The sequence below is a fragment of the Channa argus genome, chromosome 1, assembly GCF_033026475.1.
Source record: "Channa argus isolate prfri chromosome 1, Channa argus male v1.0, whole genome shotgun sequence".
NCBI classification, from domain to species: domain Eukaryota; kingdom Metazoa; phylum Chordata; class Actinopteri; order Anabantiformes; family Channidae; genus Channa; species Channa argus.
In genome coordinates, this window is record NC_090197.1 from 51,562,993 (window position 1) to 51,584,835 (window position 21,843).

At 39.5% G+C, this 21,843-nt stretch overlaps 1 protein-coding gene across 17 annotated transcripts in view; it reads left to right on the forward strand.

The window, feature by feature from the left end:
- The first annotated feature begins 2,835 nt into the window (after positions 1-2,835).
- Positions 2,836-21,843, forward strand: part of LOC137098559 (NACHT, LRR and PYD domains-containing protein 12-like) — an 89,566-nt gene continuing 70,558 nt past the window's right edge. For 2 of the 17 annotated variants that reach the window (XM_067474975.1, XM_067475071.1), the window contains exons 1-10: positions 2,851-3,086; positions 5,376-6,298; positions 7,039-7,165; positions 8,653-8,784; positions 10,063-10,235; positions 10,418-12,206; positions 13,365-13,541; positions 15,174-15,350; positions 16,149-16,322; positions 17,455-17,628. In XM_067474975.1, the coding sequence (XP_067331076.1) occupies positions 8,669-8,784; positions 10,063-10,235; positions 10,418-12,206; positions 13,365-13,541; positions 15,174-15,350; positions 16,149-16,322; positions 17,455-17,628 (2,780 nt within the window). In that variant the 5' untranslated portion in view covers positions 2,851-3,086; positions 5,376-6,298; positions 7,039-7,165; positions 8,653-8,668. Of the gene's footprint in view, positions 3,087-5,375; positions 6,869-7,038; positions 7,166-8,652; positions 8,785-10,062; positions 10,236-10,417; positions 12,207-13,364; positions 13,542-15,173; positions 15,351-16,148; positions 16,323-17,454; positions 17,629-21,843 lie in introns of all 17 variants that reach the window. The other 15 variants (XM_067475002.1, XM_067475011.1, XM_067474983.1 and 12 more) reach the window with 14 other exon arrangements.

Here is a 21,843-nt window from a genome sequence, read left to right on the forward strand (position 1 = left end):
TGACACCCTCAACACTGACTCCTGCCTAAATGCCATTAGACGTTTTGTGTGTAGGAGCTGTCAAGTATCTATACTTCGTTCAGATAATGGCACCAATTTTGTTGGTGCTGAACGAGAGCTTTGGGAAGCAATACAGGGATGGAATCAAGAAAAAATACAAAACGCACTACACCAGAAAGACATAGAATGGATGCTCAACCCGCCGGCTGGCTCTCATCATGGAGGTATTTGGGAGCGACAGATCCAGTCTGTGAAAAAGATCTAAAAAGATCTAAAATCAGTCCTGAAAGAACAATGTGTCGACGATGAGGGCTTTCAAACTTTGCTGTGTGAAGTAGAAACTATACTCAATGACAGACCAATCACAATGTCATCAGATGACTCGAATGACCTTGAGGCCTTGACTCCAAATCACCTTTTGTTGCTAAAAGGACAACCTGCACTACCACCAGGACTGTTTAACAAGGACGATGTCTATTCTCGTCGCAGGTGGAGGCAAGTGCAATATTTGTCAGACTTATTCTGGAAGCAGTGGGTTTGAGAATATCTACCTGTTCTACAAGAACGTCAGAAATGGAATCAGGTGAAACAAAATCTAACGTCCGGAGACATTGTTATGGTTGTTGATGATTCAGCCCCTAGGAACTCTTGGATGCTTGGGAAGGTCATTCGGACAAAAACAAACTTTCTAGAAAGACCTGTTGACAAACTTTGTCTTATTTGTTAGAATATGTCTTGAAAACTTGCAACGTACCATGGAGAGTGAATAACAATGTAAATGTTTGTTTATGGTTCAAGTAATTGTTTTGTCTCTGTAGTGTTGTAATTGAAAAAATTTTTAGTCTTTTGGCCTTTAAATTTGAGGCTGAAAAATGTAAGAGCCAAAACAGCTGTGCATAGTTAATTAAGTTATTGTTATTTTGTGTTATATCATTTTACTAATTGTGCCATCTATTTATAGTAAATTGATCATGTGGGCCAGGGCGGCAGCACATGCGCAGTGAAGGCTATGAGGCACATAAGAAAGGAAAAAGAATAGAGAACGGTAAAAAAGTTGTTGAGTTGGTACAAAACAGGTTTTGACTGTATAATACGTATATTACGATAAGAAAAGACAAAGTCGATTAGTGGATTCACTGTTAATAATTGAGAGAAGCTCAGTTAAAGGACATTAAGATGGAAAAGTAACCAGTTTTTGTCTGATGCCAGTAAATCATCAAAAAGCTGCTCGGATTGATTCATCTGTGAAGCCGTAAGTCTGTGGAACGTTACATGAGAAGTGGAATACGAGTCAAAACGTTTTGTCTGGAAGGTTTTATTGATAAGAAAAGGCACCAACAGCCAGTAATTTAAAACCAGAAGACAGAAAGTCAGAACTGGTAACTGGGACATCGTGGACATTGGTCTTTTCAGACTTTCAGAGTTCCAGGGCTACAAGACCTAACACACGTTTGTAAAAAGACAAATGGAATAAATCCAAACCTCAGACAGGAACTTTTGTTCACTGACAGTTGAACCTTAGTGAAAATCATTCAGCAAATATCAGCCTCCATATTAAAATCATCACAGCATGTAGCATTGTTAGCTTGAGACATTGTCCATGTTCAGGAGGCTCTGAACTTTATCTAAATGTTGGAAACTCATCAACCTGCTGTAACATGAACATACTGTGCACAGTAGACAGCTGTAGTTCGCTCATATTTGAAATGACTTTCTAATCTTATGACGTCATAGAGTCAAACTGGGGCTGCAAACACAATATTTAGTAAAACTACTGATCTGTGATGGAAGTGAAATGTTCACTTTTTTATATTCTGACTCTGTCTGTGGTTCCAGACTGGGACACACCAGTGACACCACCTTGTCAGTGTCGGTTTGGTCCTGAACTCAACCACAGACTAAAACTACAACGTGCTTTTTTCTGAAAAATGTTAGAAATCAGTGTTTTTTTCTTTATCATTCTGTTGTATTTTCTGAACGTCTCACATGTTAAATCAGTCCCTGATTTTCATCTTCTGACCTTCTCCTCTGTTTGGGCTGTTGGAATCTGGAGACCGTCTCTTCTTTGCACAAGCAGTAGTTGAGCTGTATTTACTCACACTGACACAGGTCATCTTCTCTGGACATGGACATGTCTTACAGGGCTGGACAGGTGTTGTGACTGCACACACACTGGAAGAACAGCTGGAGGAATGTGGGGAAGATTTAGATAAATATGACAACATGTGGCCGTAACTTTAATGTGAAACGTAACTAGTTCCTGTCAGATAAATTATTTCCTTCTGATTATGTTGAAGTCTAATGTTATGGGTGATTATATGAAGCAGAGTTTTTACAGAAACACTCAGGGAGCAGGAAGCTGTGACACTACTTCAGAAAAACACAGTCCAACAACAAGTGCAGGACTTTGTTTCACTTTTGTCAGTGTGGAATGAAACCTGACAGGTTCAGTCTGTAGCCTGCAGCAGTTTACAGCTTAAAGACCAGAGAGAAACTTCCTGTAGAAGCTCAGAAACAACTCACAGTTTAGGATTAAATCTGAAGGAAAAGACCAAAGAAGAACTTACAGCATTTTATTTGTAACCTTCTCAAACACTTCCTCTGTCTTTAGATGCTGTGTTGATAAATTCATTATAACGTCCATTTCCACAGCTGTATTTCCATCAGTACAGTTTAGATGTTAAATGCTCCAAAATGTTCAACAGCAGGAAAAAACCCGACAATGTATTTGTTAGACAGAATAAGTTAATAATGAAAATCTACAGATTGGATTCAAATTTCCGTTCATTAGTTTTAACATTAGTAAGTAAAGTTCAGAATAATTCAGTTTTTAGTGTTGGTCTGATTGTGACAACATGTGGCTCCAACCTGCTGAACATGTTGATCAAATCTGTATCTGACAAACTGAAAACTGACTCTGACACTTTGTTGTTCAGAAGCTGATCTAATGTGAGACTCAAACACACACCTGAGAGGGGGCGGGGCCACAATGAACACTTGATCCAGGTACATTAGATCAGGAAGGGAACACAGCTTCTATTTAGAGTGAACAGAGCAAATGGAGGAAAAGTGAAGACTGAGACAGGGTGAGTGTTAATCCAACATTACTATTATTTTACTGTCAAAGTCTCTGAGTCACACACTGTCCACTGCTGTTTATATGAAGAGACTTCGGGAAACAAAACAGGAAGTAGAAAATGTGGTGTTTCCTTTAACTGACAAATTTTGTTTTTACACCATTGTTGTGAAGAAGTTTTGGCTCCTGACAATTTCAGAGTCTGAGGGTTAAGACTTGGTTTTAGTTATTAATGGTTGGTGTTAATATAAGAATTATTTCAAGAGTGTCTTCACCAGTCTAGTAAGACACGACTCTGTGTGTTTGTGTGTGTGTGTGTGTGTGTGTTGTCTTTTTAGGTGTGAACAAACCTGTTTGTCCTGATTTTATGTTCTGGTCTCATAGTTTCTGTTATTGGTTCTTCATGACTTGTACAAACATACACATACAGTTGTTTCTATGCTAATAAACTGGAGTCACATGTGTTTTTAGGGAACAGAAACCCACATTTTTTTCTGCTAACACAATTAGGACATGTTAACAATAACATAAATATAAAGTCACTAATACATTCATGCTAAACATACAGTTGTGTACAAAAATTCCATCTGTCTTTTTAGTGTAAAGATGCAAACTTTACATATACTTTACAAAAAAGAAGTGTATGAAGAAGTTATTGTAAAATAATGAAAAAAAAATTAAATTAATTAAAACAAAATTATTATTTTTCTTTATTGTAAATAATGTTATTTTAATTAATGTTTGTAGGTAGATTTGGAACGTTAACTTCCTCAATGGGTATCTACCTCAGTGCTTTCAGTTTAGCAGCCTCTAGTTTTCACCCTCCCATAGACACATTCAGTCAATGACAAATGATTGCAAAACAATTAGTAGGAAAACAAGGCTTCATTTCCTAAGCATTTTACTTTTTCAAGTAATTATTAGATAGCTTGAAAATATTGTCACATAGTGTCGATTTATTGAAATCTTAATGTTATTTTATTTATAGAGCACAGATTTACAGCAAAATAATGTCAAGGCACTTTACATAGTAAGTTCATGGCCTTAGAAATGTACAGACAAAGCCAACAAAGGACATTGAGCAAGCACAAAGGTAACGATGTGGTGAAAAAAATGTGGAAAGCAGAAAAAAAAATTAAAAAAACAAGAACTAAGGCCAGTGACTGCATATGGAAACACACAGCTCCAAACTGGGGACACCTGCAGAAGATAAAAGCACAACTATGGGAAAAGAAAATAGTTAGTGACATATAATGGTGACATGGCAATGTGTAGAAATGAAGAGAGGGGAGGAGGAGGCTCCTTTCATGAATCTGTACCCAGCATGTGGCACTGTGTTCTTTATTGTCAACACGACATGGTCAAGTTCTTCATCTGTCGTTTTAGAATTGGTGTCAAGTTGACAAGTTGTTTTCAGCTACACATCTCTGAACAGTCCTCCTAGATACTCCAAGATGCTGAGCCATCATTCCAACTGACATGGACATGTCAAGCAGTCCCTGAAGCTGGTTTGCAGATACTACATAACGTGGCCGACCCATTGCTCCTTGTACTTGTTCTGGAGAGGCATCAGGCACCTCAGGGTCACAGATATGAATATCATTTAGAAGGTTGTGTAATCCCTGTAAAATGGGTGGAGGGATCAAAGTGAACTCTTGAGAACAAGTAAACTCAAGAAAGTCCAAATCAATGGGAGGATGATTGATGACTTGGAGTAGCCTGGTCTGAAGCTAAACAAAAGGTGAACCAACATAACTGTACTTAACACATCCTGCCCGTGGATGTAGTGGATGGTTAACCATCTAGCACCAAGTACTGCCAGCTCTGCCTCTGTGTTTAATGTGTTGCCGAGGTTTCCTCAGCTCACAACAGTGCTCATTAATTACCATTAAGCTGACAACTGTGGACTGTCTTGATACAGTGTGTATAATAAATGACTTTATACAAACCCGATTCCAAAAAAGTTGGCACACTGTACAAATTGTGAATAAAAAAGAAATGCAATAATTTACAAATCTCATAAACTTATATTTTATTCAGAATACAACATAGATGACATATCAAATGTTTAAACTGAGAAAATGTATAATTTTAAGGGAAAAATAAGTTGATTTTAAATTTCATGGCATCAACACATCTCAAAAAGTTGGGACATGGCCATGTTTACCACTGTGTAGCATCCGCTCTTCTTTTATAAAAGTCTGCAAATGTCTGGGGACGGAGGAGACAAGTTGCTCACGTTTAGGAATGTTGTCCCATTCTTGTCTAATACAGGCTTCTTATTGCTCAACTTTTTCAGGTCTCCATTGTCTCATCTTCCTCTTTATGATGCGCCAAATGTTTTCTATGGGTGAAAGATGTGGACTGCAGGCTGGACATTTCAATACCCGGATCCTTCTTCTACGCAGCCATGATGTTGTAATTAATGCAGTATGTGGTCTGACATTGTCATGTTGGAAAATGAAAGAGACAATGTCTGGATGGGAGCATATGTTGTTCTAGAACTTGGATGAACCTTTCAGCATTGATGGTGCCTTTCCAGATGTGGAAGCTGCCCATGCCACAGGCACTCATGCAACCCCATACCATCAGAGATGCAGGCTTCTGAACGGAGCGCTGATAACAACTTGGGTTGTCCTTGTCCTCTTTAGTCCGGATGACACAGCGTCCCAGTTTTCCAAAAAGAACTTTAAATTTTGATTTGTCTGACCACAGAACATTTTTCCACTTTGCCACAGTCCATTTTAAATGAGCCTTGGCCCAGAGAAAATGCCTGCGCTTCTGGATCATGTTTAGATATGGCTTCTTTTTTGACCTTTAGAGATTTAGCCGGCAGCGACAAATGTCAGTGTGGATTGTGTTCACCGACAATGTTTTCTGGAAGTATTCCTGAGCCCATGTTGTGATTTATATTCCAGTAGCATTCCTGTATGTGATGCAGTGCCGTCTAAGGGCCCGAAGATCACGGGCATCCAACATGGTTTTCCGGCCTTGACCCTTACGCACAGAGATTGTTCCAGATTCTCGGAATCTTTGGATGATATTATGCGCTGTAGATGATGATAACTTCAAACTCTTTGCAATTTTTTAATATTGCTCCACTATTTTTCGCCGCAGCATTGGGGGAATTGGTGATCTTCTGCCCATCTTGACTTCTGAGAGACACTGCCACTCTGAGAGGCTCTTTTTATACCCAGTCATGTTGCCAATTGACTTAATAAGGTGCAAATTGGTCTTCCAGCTGTTCCTTATGTGCACATTTAACTTTTCTGGCCTCTTATTGCAACCTGTCCCAACTTTTTTGGAATATGTATCTCATGAAATCCAAAATGAGCCAGTATTTGGCAAAACATTTCAAAATTTCGCATTTTCAACATTCTATTGTGAATAAAATATAAGTTTAGGAGATTTTTTTTGGAATCGGGTTTGTATGTACAGTGTCTAATAAAAAGAAAAAACTATGCTAGATAATTGACTAGTTCAACATGCAGGACGTTTCCCTTCTGTTTTCCCCTTTTTTCGCTTTGTCTTTGATTTCTGTGGACTTTAAATTTGAAAAACAATTGAACCCGACATCCAGATGCGGGCGTGACATGTTGCAGTGCCGTCGTAAAAAATGTAGCGCTGACCTCTGGTAATACTTAGGTGTTCAAAAGCTGCCAAAACAACCGGGGGAAAACCGAGAGCAGATGCAGAAATGAGCACTCAGAATGGACTGTGCTCTCACAAATCCTTCCTCCCTCGCTCTCAAAACAAAGACTGACTTACAAACCTAGGAGCTCTCAAAATTGGGTTTGTGCTCTCTCAGGCCTTTTGGCGTTGATCTACTTCCATAGAGCGAGAGAAACAGAAAACACTATTGATTAGGACATATGTGAATAATTACTAATGATTTGATCAACATATTCCCAGATTAAGTTGCTGCAGTTTGTCTGAAATCAGCTGTGATTCTCTGGTCTCAGCTCTGAAGTCCAACCCCTCCCATCTGAGAGAACTGGACCTGAGCTGGAACAACAACCTGCAGGATTCAGGAGTGAAGCTGCTGTGTGGTTTTCTGGAGAGTCCACACTGTAGACTGGAGACTCTGAGGTCAGACACCTTTTATTTTTTCAGTGAGAGATACTGTTGGGTTGAGTTCTGTGAGTTCAGACATACTTTGACAAACTTGTTTGATGAAACAGCTAGTGAACGTGCTTGTGAGATCACTGTGCTTAAAGTTGTATGTACAATTGATCTGTCATCGGCTAAGTTGAGAACCAAGTGCAGTAAATGTTCAATGTTTGTCTAACAATGATCTCTGGAGTGAAGTATGTGCTGAAGCGTCAACAGCGTCACATTCGAGTAAGATCACCTCTACATTTTCTGTCTCTGCTCCTGTTTCTGACATTGATCCCAGACAAACCAATGTAGCAAAGATGTGTTTCCCAGTCAGTCACTGAGACAATAAGAAAGAAAACTTCCTGTAACTGTTCCTCATGTGAGGTCTTACTGGGATGGTTTTATCCATAACTTCCCTTGGAAAAAAGTTTAGACTCCTACCTGACAAATAAATTTGAACTAATAAAAACAAATCTCTCTAATTGTTTTGGACCTGTGATTATACTGTGTTTCAGTCTGATGTCCTTACTGTCATTACAATCAAAATTCTCAATAATTTCAACTTTTCTTAAGATATTTTTTCTGAATATTTAATTACATAGAATTCAACTTTATTCATATGGCACCAATTCACAACAAAGTCACTTTACAGAATGAAGTGAAGACTATACAGATGTGTAGAACCAGAACCAGGCTCAGGGTGGGCAACAACAAAACATCTGGCAGGTTGTTAGGACCAGTAGCTGCACACTGGAGAAACACACAGCTCCAAAGCCGGGGACACCTGCAGAAAGGGACAGAGAGTGGGAGACAGAGAGGGACATAGACACAAAGTGAAGAGGACAGTGACCAATATTTTCTAATACATTTTATATTTGCTAAATTCTATATTCATAAATGTAAATTTACTAATAACCCAAGTGAAGTGTGAGACAGGGTGAGTGTTAATCCAACATTCTTCTTATTTTACTGTCAAAGTCTCTGAGTCCGTTTGTCCCTGTGGACACAACACACACTGTCCACTGCTGTTTATACAGAGAGACTCAGAGAAAATGAGAAACTTGTACTGTGTGTTACCTCCTGGTTATTGAGCTCAGTTACTCCTGTCAGTTTATAAAAATGTTTGTTGAAATGTTTCTAATGTGGTCAGATGATTGTTTGAATCACATAAATCTGCTGCTGTTTGTATGATATGAACTTACTGATGATAAATGTAATGTTTGATTAAGACGTAATGATCATAATGATCTTTGTGATTATACTGCAGGCAAATACCAACATTTCTACTAAAACCCTTTTTAATTCAAGCTGTTGATCATGAAAACATCATGTTAAAGCTGATAATACACACAGACAGACTCATGAGAAGAAGCTGCTAAAACAGAAACTGTTCTTAGAAATTAATTTCTGTTGCTCTAAAGTAAGAAAGCAGTGGTGCAGTAACATCTGTGTGCTTCTTCCTTTTTGTCATTTCCCAGAGCTGATATTCAGAAGATGGACGAAAAGGACAGAACAGAGTCTTCAGGATCCAGCTGTCTGTCTATGAAGAGTAACTTGTCCAAAGACAATCCTCCAGACTATAGTAATGGACCTGGACCCTCAGACACAAAGTAAGAGACTGAAGATGACTCAGTGAGCAGGAAGATAAACTTCTGCTCTGTTTTATCAGTTGCTCTTCACTGTTACCAACAACAGACATTTCATTAGAGATGATGATCAGGAGGAGTTTATGTCTCCAACTTAAAGCTGTAGGGGTTTTGTTTCAGAGTATTTTACTTTATTATTTTAAAGTAGTAACTTTACTTTTTTGAACCTGCTGGTGAAGCTTTTCTTTAACAAACTGAGGGTTTCTCTCAGTCCCTTTTTGCTGAGTCTGAAGAATCTGTCCGTCTCATTCATTCATACAATACTTTTCATATCATACCAATTTCCTGAAGTTTACTTGGGGAGTTCAAATTAACAACTATTATTTTATTAATTAATCCTTTTCTTTTATATATACGTGTATATTTATGATTGTACATTTTTATTTTAATAAATAAATCTTAGTTTCATAAACAGGTTTCAAATGATTTATAAATCATTGCATGTACTTATTATATTTTATTACTGATAATGGAGATTCTTAACGAAAACTCTTCCAACAATGATAATAATAAAACACTTTAAAAACAACTGAAATTGTGTAAGATAAAAAAATAAAAATGAAATACCAACTGAAATCAAGACATATTTAATCAATACAATATTTGATAAATATTTTAAAATCAAACATCCACCTTTTAATCTCTTGTATACAACTGATCACATGACTTGTGCAGAGCCCTGAGGGTGTGACATCATGTAAAATCTAAAATGATGACACACATTTCCTGCACGTTATTTGCTTGGTGTTATTTCAGAGCAGGTTATGTTTCAGCAGGTTCCAGTGTGATGTTAGAAATGTCAGATCAAGGTCCTTATGTTTATAAGGTTATGTTTAAGAAGACACATATCCTACAGCTGCAGAGGATTCTTATTGGTGAATTATTAAAATGTTTCTTCACCATAAAAATAATTTTCCACTCATCCACAGGACGTGTGCTCCTCACTTCATCAGCTCATTTGTTGTTTTCTACTTTTCCTGTGAAAACTTGCTGTTGAACTTTGTGTGGATTGTGTCAGACCAACTACCTCTGACCTCTCTGATAAATTTCTGATTAAATGGCAGCTTTCAGTCCACTCTGAGACATGTCTGAGGTTTTTGTATAATGAAGTTACACACATCTGCTGAACACTTAGTAGTTACATGTCCAATTTGAAAGGACTGATGTCTGAAAATCAAAACAGTCCTGTAAGAACAAACTGTCACAATTCATGTCCACATTGAGTTTTCTTAATGTCCACAGAAAGAGGAAGAGGACACAAGTTTCTGTGGAGGAGCAGGTGTCCTGCTGTGCTTTGTGTCAGGACGTCCTGAAGGATCCAGTCTCATCAGGAGACTCCTCCTGTCCCCAGTGTGCAAAAAGATCCAGAACAAGACCTGGACTGAAGACAGTCAGTCAGAACAGGACTGTACAAAGTAAGACTGAACATCTGTCTGCTGATCTTTCTGAAAACTGGAGTTGTTATTTTCCACAGAAACATTTGTTACATCATACAGCACATTTTTGTGTAATTTTAAATATCAGATATTCTTAGACATCTTTGATTGTTTTTATTGGATCCTGTTTCTTCATTCTCACATAGTTTCTAATCTTTCAGCAGATGTTGGTCTGCAGGAGGTTTTAGATGAACATAAGATCAGTCTGAGGAGGAGATGTGAATGTGTGATTGAAGGAAGTGATGAAACAGGAAGTGGAACCCTCCTCAACAGGATCTACACTGAACTCTACATCACAGAGGGACAGAGTGAAGAGGTTAATACCCAACATGAGGTGAGGCAGCTTGAGACAGCTTCCAAGATGAAGACCCTCCATGTCACTCCAATCAAGGTCCACGACATCTTTAAAGCCTTACCTGACCAACAGAGACACATCAGAGTGGTTCTGACCAATGGCGTCGCTGGTGTTGGAAAAACCTTCTCGGTGCAGAAGTTCAGTCTGGACTGGGCAGAGGACTTGGAAAACCAAGATGTCAGTGTGCTGGTTCTGCTTTCGTTCAGGGAGCTGAACTTGATCAAAGATGAGCAGTACAGTCTTCTCACGCTGCTCCATGTTTTCCATCCAACATTACAGAAGGTCACAGCAGAGCAGCTGGCTGTCTGTAAACTTTTGTTCATCTTTGACGGCCTGGATGAAAGCAGACGTTCACTGGATTTCAACAACAGTGAGGTTGTGTCTGATGTCACACAGAAGTCATCAGTCGACGTGCTGTTGACAAACCTCATCAAGGGGAATCTGCTTCCCTCGGCTCTGGTCTGGATAACTTCCAGACCTGCAGCAGCCAATCAGATCCCTCCTACATGTGTCGACAGGGTAACAGAAGTACGAGGCTTCACTGACGCCCAGAAGGATGAGTACTTCAGGAGGAGGTTCAGGGATGAAGAGCTGTCCAGCAGAATCATCTCCCACATCAAGACATCCAGGAGCCTCCACATCATGTGTCATATCCCAGTCTTCTGCTGGATCACTACCACAGTTGTGGAGCACACGTTGACTACAGAGCAGAGAGGAGAGCTGCCCAAGACCCTGACTGACATGTACTCACACTTCCTGCTGGTTCAGACCAAGAGGAAGAAGAACAAGTATGATGAGGGACATGAGACCAGTCCACAGGATCTGATGGAGGCTGACAGGGACGTTCTTGTGAAGCTGGGGAGGCTGGCGTTTGAACATCTGGAGAAAGGAAACATAATGTTCTACCAAGAAGACCTGGAGCAGTGTGGTCTTGATGTCACAGAGGCCTTGGTGTACTCAGGAGTTTGTACAGAGATCTTCAAAAGAGAGAGTGTGATCTTCCAGAAAACAGTCTACTGCTTTGTTCATCTGAGCATTCAGGAGTTTCTGGCTGCAGTTTACTTCTTCCACTGTTACACCAACAGGGAGAGAAAGGTACTGAAGTACTTTCTGGGTAAATACTACAATAACTTATCTCTCAATGACTTATTGAAGTCAGCCATGCAGAAATCCCTCCAAAGTCAAAATGGTCACCTGGACTTGTTTGTCCGCTTCCTTCATGGTCTCTCTTTGGAGTCTAACCAGAGACTCCTAGGAGGTCTGCTGGGTCAGACAGAGAACAGTCCAGAAATCATCCAGAGAGTCATAAACAACCTGAAGAAAAAGCAAACTAAAAGTTCTCCTGACAGAAGCATCAACATCTTCCACTGTCTGATGGAGATGAAGGACCACTCAGTACATCAGGAGATCCAAGAGTTCCTGAAGTCAGAGAACATATCAGAGAAGAAACTCTCTGAGATCCACTGCTCAGCTCTGGCCTACATGCTGCAGATGTCAGAGGAGGTTCTGGATGAGTTGGACCTGAAGAAGTACAACACATCAGAGGAGGGACGACTGAGACTGATCCCAGCTGTGAGGAACTGCAGAAAGGCTCAGTAAGTCCAGATGTGATCAATCACACTTAACACACATGATAGATCCCACTGTGGTGGGACAGAGAGTCAGAACCATGATATCTGTGTGTGTGTGTGTGTGTGTTCTGTGATCCATCCTCTTCATGCTGGTTCTAATGTTCAGTGTTTGTTGGAGATGTTCTCCATTCTACAAACAGCTGATTGTGGATTAGCCCACATTAATATCATCTCAGTGGACAAAGTAGAACAAACATCTGTTAGTGTGAAGCAGTACAATTCAACAGCATCACACTAAATCCTCCAACATGAGCAGAGATGGAAAATAGTGTCACTTTCAGATGTGTAAAGTGTTCAGGGATCAAGTGATGCGTTAACAGTTTCAGCTTTTCAGCAGCAATAGGAAACATTATTCACCAACCCTCTGGATGAAGTTAGTGTTGGAACCAACAGTGTTATTACACCATAGATATGGACATTTAGAGAGATTCCTCCAATTCTGTCCAACAACTGTATGATCAAAGTCTGGCAGAAAAGTGTGACACTTAATCAGTGCACGTTGTGGTTTAGCTCATGTAATATATAACACGATGGGTGTTGAAGGTTTTTCTGCTTTGTTGTGGTGTCAGTGTGAAACTACAGATACTGTGACTGCAGTCTGATTTAATGTAATGTCAGAATGACAGAGCAGGGAGTGGGGGGCTGAGTGGAGCAGAGGGGATTGATTTGGAGACGAGTTTTAGTAAATTAGCAACTGAGAAACTTTAGTTTCTAACTAAAAATGAAGTTTAGTCGGAAACTTCATTTTCAGGAGACAGTGTTTAATCACTGCATGAAGCTTCTGTTCAAAGTGACTTTCACATAAATTTGGTACATTGTGGATTCTGTGTGTAGATTGAGGACATGTACATGTGGACAAGAGGAGCTGATTGACCCAGGAGACTGTGTGTGTGTGTGTGTGTGTGTGTGTGTGTGTGTGTTTGTGTGTGTGTATGTGTGTGTGTCTGTGTGTGTGTTTGTCTCCATAATGTAGAAAAGTGTTATAGAAGATAAGTTCAGACCATTTAGCTTCTGCCTCCATCTCATTCTGCTTTGTGATCAAAATAAAATATAAACTTTATAATAAATCTTTGATTATACTTAATAAATGTTTATATTATTTCTCATTAACTGTGATCACAGACTTTCTGACTGTGGACTCTCAGAGACTCACTGTGAAGTTTTGGCCTCAGCTCTGAAGTCCAGCCCCTCCCATCTGAGAGAACTGGACCTGAGTAAAAACTGGGACCTGAAGGATTCAGGAGTGAAGCTGATTTGTTCTGGCCTGAAGAATCCAAACTGTCTCCTGAAGACTCTGAGGTCAGTTTTCCATCTTAAATCCATAAGTGAATGTTCAGGTTTCGTTTGGTTCATTAGTTTCTACGTTTGTCTGAGCACAAATGTGAAAACCATTTCCTCAGGTCAAATACCTCAACACTATGTGGGACTTTAAGTTGAGTCCACATAGAGAAGTGAAATAAGTCCAGACTGGCTGATGGGAGATGTCTCCATGTTTGCAGACTGTACTTGAAGGAAAGTGGTGCTGAGGAGGAACAGGCTGACAGTCTGATTGGGCCTTGGACTAGTACCTTGTCTGCACTAGTAGTGGACCATGAACTTAAGGAAAGCCGAGTTTTTCTCAAGTGTTAAAGAGTGAAAAGTGTAAAGATGAAACTTTCTTTCTCTGACATTTGTCTGCCTGACAGCTGGAAGGTTCCACACATTCAACAGTGGTTTCTGCCTGTGGCCTTTATGCACTGAATCTTTTCCCACTGTGATGTTGTGGAGATGGTGAAAGAGCTCAGTTCTTTGCAAACTTCTTCTTTCAACTTGATGACAGAATTGTCAAAGTGCTGAGCCACGAGCCATGTTTGATTGTAGAGACTGAGGCTTTGAGCCAATCCTGATCCCCTCACCTGTTACCAATGAAGCTGCTCATTCTGGAATCATCCACAACCGTCGGACTTTTCTTCACTTTTCACTCTTATTTTGTCTTTTCTCAATGAGCTTCAATTTACAAAATACAGTGAAAAATCTTTTCTTTGTCCTTTTGTCAGATAAATCAAATTTCAAGTGAATGAACAAATCCCAGATTGGAGTTTTTATTGCAGTTTGGAAAAAGTCCCAACTTTTCTGGAAGTAAGGTTTGTAGATGAGAAACAGGCAAATAGTTTTGTTAGTGTTGTTGAGAAAAACCAAAGGCTGAATGTCGTCTCAGTATGAATCAGAGCTACAGTGAACCTTTGTAGCAGCTCTTTAAATTCCACTGCTGAGGACATGATCAGGATTTTGGTGGTTTGGTCGTTTTGACCTTGGAATGAACCAGTTCATGGTGGATTTTGTTGTAATTTTTCACGATTTACCTGCTGGTTTTATGTTAAACGACATTTAATAAGTAAAATTTAACACAGTCAAAATCTGTTTTATCAAATGAACTCTTCATATCTTTAGTGGTGTCTGATTTGTCTCCATCAACAGGTGACACTTGAACCTGTGCATGATGCTTCCTGTCAGACAATGATGTCACTTTGTGTAGAGACACAACCAGTAACCAGGAGCAGAAATCTGACCCTGCAGACATGTTTGTACAGAAAGGTGCTAGGTTCCATTTAGGATCAGAGAAGAGAACATCCATCTGACTTTCAGAGGAAGCTGAACTCAGTGTGGTCATTTATTTCACAATACTGGTCATTTATGAAATTCTAAAGAAAACTTCATTCAAGATTCAGTCTTTTGAATAAACATGTCTGATTTTATAATATGTTATAAATGTCATGTTCTGAATCAGTGGGGACATGAATAGGTGTATGAATGCTGTGCTGACATTTGGATGATGTCTGTAGAAGTCTGACATTCTGATAACACAAGGACAAAGTCACTCTAACACCATTGATTAGGACATATCTGATTGATTACGAATGATTTGATCCACATCTTTGATTTTTTATTCAGATTAAGTTGCTGCGATTTCTCAGAGATCAGCTGTGATTCTCTGGTCTCAGCTCTGAAGTCCAACCCCTCCCATCTGAGACAACTGGACCTGAGCTTCAACAACAACCTGCAGGATTCAGGAGTGAAGCTGCTGTGTTGTTTTCTGGAGAGTCCACACTGGAGACTGGAGACTCTGAGGTCAGATTCCATTTTTTAGTTGTGTGCTGAGATTAATATGATGTGAAAGTTGTGGTGACACTAAACTACAGACAGGTTCATGTTTCTGAGGTCAAATCACATTCAAACTGTTCAGTGGTTGAAAGTAAGTTTTGAAAGTGTCGACTCTGATTGTAAAGTAGAAAAATCTGATGTAAAAATGTGAAGATGACATTTGATTGTCAGACTTAGAATTGAAGACACTTGTATAAAGCAGCAACAGAGAATCAGCTTGGAGCAAATAGAAGGAGGAGAGAAGAATCAGCAGGTTAAGAACAGGACACACAGCACTAAATAGTTGACTGAAGCTAATGAAGAAGCATCCAACTGCCAACTGTGTCAAGAAGCAGAGACAGTTGATCCTGTTTGATTTGAGTGGAATAAATGTAGAGAGGAGCAGCAGAGTGGGATTGGAAGGTGCAGAGAAAAGGAAAGAAATCCTCCAAACATTCCACAACTACTATCAAGTGCAACAGGAGATGATTGACAGCTTTACATCATATGGGAAATAGTTTGCATGTGTGAAGACATGTGAGAGACACATGAGAGAGCAGGGAGGACAAATGTGTGTTGAGGACAACCAAAGTGTTGCTGCAGACAAACTGGATCTTCTGGGTCTTCACAAAGACATGGACTGTCCAAATGAAGAAGAAGACAGAAATATATTATTGAAGAATCCTGAGAGAAAATCCTGATCTCAGCTCTGATCAGATGAAGAAACATTGATGGTTTCAAACAGGAATTTTGTTTCTAAACTTACATCTTTGATTCTTTATTCAGATTGTGGGGCTGCAGTTTGTCAGAGTTCAGCTGTGATTCTCTGGTCTCAGCTCTGAAGTCCAACCCCTCCCATCTGAGAGAACTGGACCTGAGCTACAACAACCTGCAGGATTCAGGAGTGAAGCTTCTGTGTGGTTTTCTGGAGAGTCCACACTGTAGACTGGAGACTCTGAGGTCAGTTCACTGACTGATACTGTTGGAGATTTTATGTGTTTTGTCCCCAACTGTCATTAATAAATCAATTACACTGAAGTTAAATGTTTCTTATATCAACAGACTAAAAATCTTTTCTTCAGTTTCAGGTAAATGTATTAATAATAAACCTACATTTATTTAAGATTATTTTTTTTAAAAAATGTAACAGTAATAAAATCAAACTCTGTTTAGAACAGCAATAAAATCCTTATTAAAATCAATTTACAGTCAGTGAAAAGCTGCATTATAATGGATCTGCAACCTTAAAGAGACACATGTTTAACTCTGCAATGAAACTGTGTTGGTGAATGTGAAAGGGAAGTTCAGTCCAGAGTCTCAGTTCTGGTTCTGAGTTGAACTTCAGCAGCTGAAGTAGATCACAGCATGAGGGAGGCAACATCATAAAGGCTCAAATTGGCCAGTTATGCAGGAGCAAGGCCATGCAGAGCTTTGAATACTTCCAAAAGAATTTCCAACTGAACATGATGAAGTAACGTGTTCACATGTTTTAGATTGGATGAGACCTTTGGCTGCAGAGTCCTGGATAATCCAAAGATGATCAATACATTTTGGGGAATGTCAGACAAATATTGGGTTTTGTTGCATCTAATTATTTTTAGTCATGTGTCATTTTTCTGTCAAATTAATATTCATATTTCTCACTAATGTTTCTCAATACATTGTAAAGAATGTTGAGTTCATCTTTGAATTTAAATTCAGATTTATCACAACAACTTAACAAAACAATATTCTTTGGATTTAATTCATATCAGTGAGCTGTAATCATTGATGATCATATAAAAACAGTTGTATTTTTTCACATAGGTGAATTTTCTTGTTAATGAAGTTGCAAAATGTTTAAAGAACCAAACTATTGTTTTTCCATGTTTCAGTCCATGAAGTGGAAATTGTTTTTATTTTACATTTCTGCTGAACATTTTCCAAGTTTTCATAAAATCATCTGTAATTTGGGATTCAAATAGTTTTTGTTCTGATTAGTTTAGTAGTAAAATAGTTTTTAGTTTTGCTCATTTTAGAGAAAACACCATTGATTAGGACAAATCTGATTGATTACTAATGATTTGATCTACATCTTTGATTCTTTATTCAGATTAAGTTGCTGCAGTTTGTCAGAGATCAGCTGTGATTCTCTGGTCTCAGCTCTGAAGTCCAACCCCTCCCATCTGAGAGAACTGGACCTGAGCTACAACAACCTGCAGGATTCAGCAGTGAAGCTTCTGTCTGATCTTGTGGAGAGTCCACACTGTAGACTGGAGACTCTGAGGTCAGTAGAGGGTTGGAGTCAGTCCATGCTGCTTTCAGCAGTATTGTACTAAACCCAGTTAGTATCAAAGCAAAGATCCAGTATTTCCTGTAAAGCTCCAACCTTCTCAGTGGCTGCTTTCCTCAGTGAAAATGTGAGAAGAGAATGGGGACAGGCTTCATGATTGGACAGAAAGAAAGAGACAGAGGGAACAGTCAGCCAATCAGATCAGCCAAGAAGCTTGTTTTCATCATGTGTTTGAGTTGTTGTTGTCTTCATGTGGACAGGAAATAAAGCTGGATTCCAGCTGACAGCCTCACAACATAAATAGAGACAGTGGTCCTCATTCATCAAATCTGATCTGATTTCAACACTAAACTATTGATCAGTTTGATCTTTGTCACAGCTCTAAGATCAGTCTGACTGAAGCCTGCAAATCAAAGAACCATGGTTACATTTAGTAACCATGCTGTCTTTTTACAGACCAGAACCTCTGCTGACTGACAGATGATGAAGTGAGTCTCTGGAAACATCACTGATCTCCTTTGTTTTCTCTCATTCTCTCCACAGGTGGAAGTGATGATCTCTCTGTGTCCTGATGATGCAGATGTTGCAGCAGCAGCATGTTGTGTGCAGAGAGGCTCTGAATGGACCATGTTACTGGGAGGTAGAGTGGAGAGGAGAGCTTCATCCAGCAGTGACTGACAGAGGAATCAGAAGAAGTGGAGATGACTCTCAGTGCTGCAGTCTGAACTGCTCTGAGAACAGCTCCACTGTCAGACACAATGTCAAGTCCACCATCATCCCTGTGTGATCCTCTGGATCTGAGAGAGGATCAGCAGTGGATCTGCTCTGCTGCTGCTCTGTCCTTCTACACAGTCTCTGCAGACACACTGAGACTCCTCCACTCCTTCTGCTCCACACTCAACCACCTCCTCCACCTCCACCTGGATTTGACTTTGTCTTGTTTGATTCCTTCAGATCTTACATTCATATGTCTGTTTAACTGATGGAGTGTTAAAGTGAAATGTTTCTCTCTGAACTCTTATATCTGCTCTTAGACACCTCAAGTGTAAAAAGTAAAGAAGCTTCAACATCCAGGAAGAGAGAAGAACATCAACAGAGTTTCCAGTGCAGTTCTAAACTTCATACATCACACATTAGTTTTCTAACCTTCTGTTGCTGGGCAGAACATTCTCCTCCCTCAGGCTACTGCTCTCATCCCTTTTCTCCTTTTCTGGAAACCTTTTCAGCACTTTGATAAGCACCTTGACTCTGGGTCACTACAGTGTGGGAAAGTCTGCTGTTAGACAATAACTGACCTGGATATGAGACAAAGTTTGAACAACATTTAACAACTAGAGAAAACACAAGCATTAACATTATATCCTACTTGATTTTCCATCACAAGACATTTAAGAGATTCAATATACATCATCATGATGTTGTATTGGAAATTCCAGCTGTTTTTTTTTGTGACAGACATCACTGGGGTACAGAGCTAAGCAGAGATTAGGAGGTTTTCTAAGCATCTGCTTGGACCTTTTTGGACCTTTTTTCAAGCAGACTATGCTGATGCCACACAGCTCTTCCTGTCCTTTCCACCGGACGACTCCACTCTCTCATCGCACATTTCTGCCTGTGTCTCAGACATCTCAGCCAGGATGAGTGAGAGACATCTTCAACTCAACCTCTCCAAGACCGAAGTCCTTGTCTTCACAGCCAGAACTTCGACACAACATCAGCATCAACATTGGATCTACAGTGATTGTCCCCACTAATTCAGCCAAAAATCTGTCATCATCGACAACCAACTGAGCTTTAAGGACCACATCTCCTCAGTCTCCAGGGCAGCAGATTGCTCTCTACAACATCAGGAAGATCAGACCCTACATCACGGAATATACAACCCAACTCATTGTACAGGCGCTGGTCACATCTCTTCTTGATTACTGCAACGCTTTGTTGATGGGGTTACCGATATCCACAATCAAACCCTTGCAGATGATCCAAAATGCAGCGGCTCGCCTCATTTTTAATCAGCCAAAAAGGACCCATGACACACCACTCTTCAGATCTCTACACTGGCTTCCTGTAGCTGCTCGCATCAGGTTCAAAACTCTGTCTCTTGCTCACAGGGTGGTTAACTCGACAGCTCCCGCTTACCTCAACTCACTCATTCAAGTCTACAATCCTTCTCACCCACTGCAGTCTGCCAACGAACAACGTCTGGTGGTCCCAGAACCGCACAGAAGACATCAAGCAAAACTTTTTAGCGCAATGATCCCACGATGGTGGAACGAGCTACCAAACGCTGCACGCTCAGCTGAGTCTCTCCCAATATTCAAAAAACTGCTGAAAACAGAACTTTTCACACCTTCCTATGCACATATATCTCTTAAAGAAAAAAAAAATCCTTTCTGCTCTTTCTTGCACTTGCATCTCGTGAACTGTGAACACTTTTCTGATAGAACTTTGCTTTGATGTTTTCTCCTTGACTTAGATTTTTGCTGCCTTGTACCTCACTTGTAAGTCGCTTTGGATAAAAGCGTTTGCTAAATGACTAAATGTAAATGTAAATGCATCTTTACAATCTGTGAATGGATCAACATCAGGTTATTAAAGAACATTATTCTTAGCAGATCTTAGATCAACAAGTGCCATCTGATGAGTCACAGCACTCTGTGACTCACATAATTAGACCTCTTCCATGTGGCATAAGACAACATCCACAAAATGCAAAAATCAATTCTAAAATCCCAAATCTTTACTGTTTTTGTCTTCAATTAACTTCATGCTTCTATGAGCCACAAATTCAGCTCCTGGAGCTAAATAATAAGATGGTGAAGCACCAAACCTCAAACATCATGTTTATGGAACCATTGCAAAATCCACTTGGGGTCTCTTCCATGGTGGGATTGTGTGATGCAGAACCATCTGAGAAAGTAACAGTGGAACTGGGTTAAGAACATTCTATTCATTAACACTTCCATTAGGCTTGTCAAGTAACACTGTATCGTATCTCTGCCGTCTCGCTGTAGAAAGGTGATGAGTTTCTGCTCCTGGAAGATGAAAGAGAGGCTGCATAAGGAACCAAAAGAGTTAGATCAGTCTAACCAACTGTTTGTCTGAGTCATGACAGCTTTCTCTGCAACTGTCACAGCTGGCAGGCATCATATTCCATCATCTACAGGGTCCAGCTTAGCTGAAAAGTAAGCAATAGGTTATCATCATGCCATCATGGCTCTTTAACCAAACAGAATATAATAATATCTACAGAATATTAAAGACAAGGAGCCTTTCTGTCTTGGCAACTGTGAATCCATTGTTTTCAGTATGACGTCATTGTTTCTTGGTTAAAGATATTAGAACAGATTGTTTGGTTATGTGATCTCAGCTGTGATCACATGACCTAAATAAGTTTCTTTAGGTAGGACAAACTGTAATGTGAGTCAGTTTTCTGCTAAATGTTTGGGTAGGTTCACCTTATCTAACATGCAGGCTTTCTCAGACAGGCTGCACATCAGAAAGTCATCAATGATTTCAGCTGAAAATCACCTGGACGCTTCAAAAAGTCAATTCAAAAGCCAAATCTTATCCAGGTAACCGCTATTATTTTCAGCTAACATAAGGACAAATAGAAATACATTCTCCAAATCAGCAACAGAGAAATTAGTGGAAGTTGATTGTGGATTTAATACTTCTGAAGCTCTCGGATGAAATTCCATTTTTTACTACTTGCAAATCCTGTACAAATCTCCACTTTCCACCATCACGTATCTTTGCCGATAAAGTTTCACAAGACGACTCAAAACATGTGATTCCTTCAGTCTTCAATCTTGCACAAATTGTCGTCTTTAACCGAACACGTTCAGGTGAGGTTTCCAAAATGCACCTCAAACACTTTCTTGAAAGAGAAAAAACAAAACTTTTTATCGATTGGTCAAGATTTCAAAATTCCTTTTGACGATGGAAAAAGGACAGATTTCCAGCATTCAAGGAAAATCTTTGGATGAAATTGAAATTGAAGGTTTGTACTGAAATGAATTTCTATTCAAAAATATGTCCACTGGATTGTCTTATACACATGATAATTATTTTAAATAATACAGTAACAAAGTTGACAGTAGAATGTAACTGCAGTGCCACACTTGCAGACCTGCCCACCTGTACTTATTATTTGTAGTATCAAAATATGCTGCAATGATTGGTCACTCTAAAGTATTTCACAAAGAT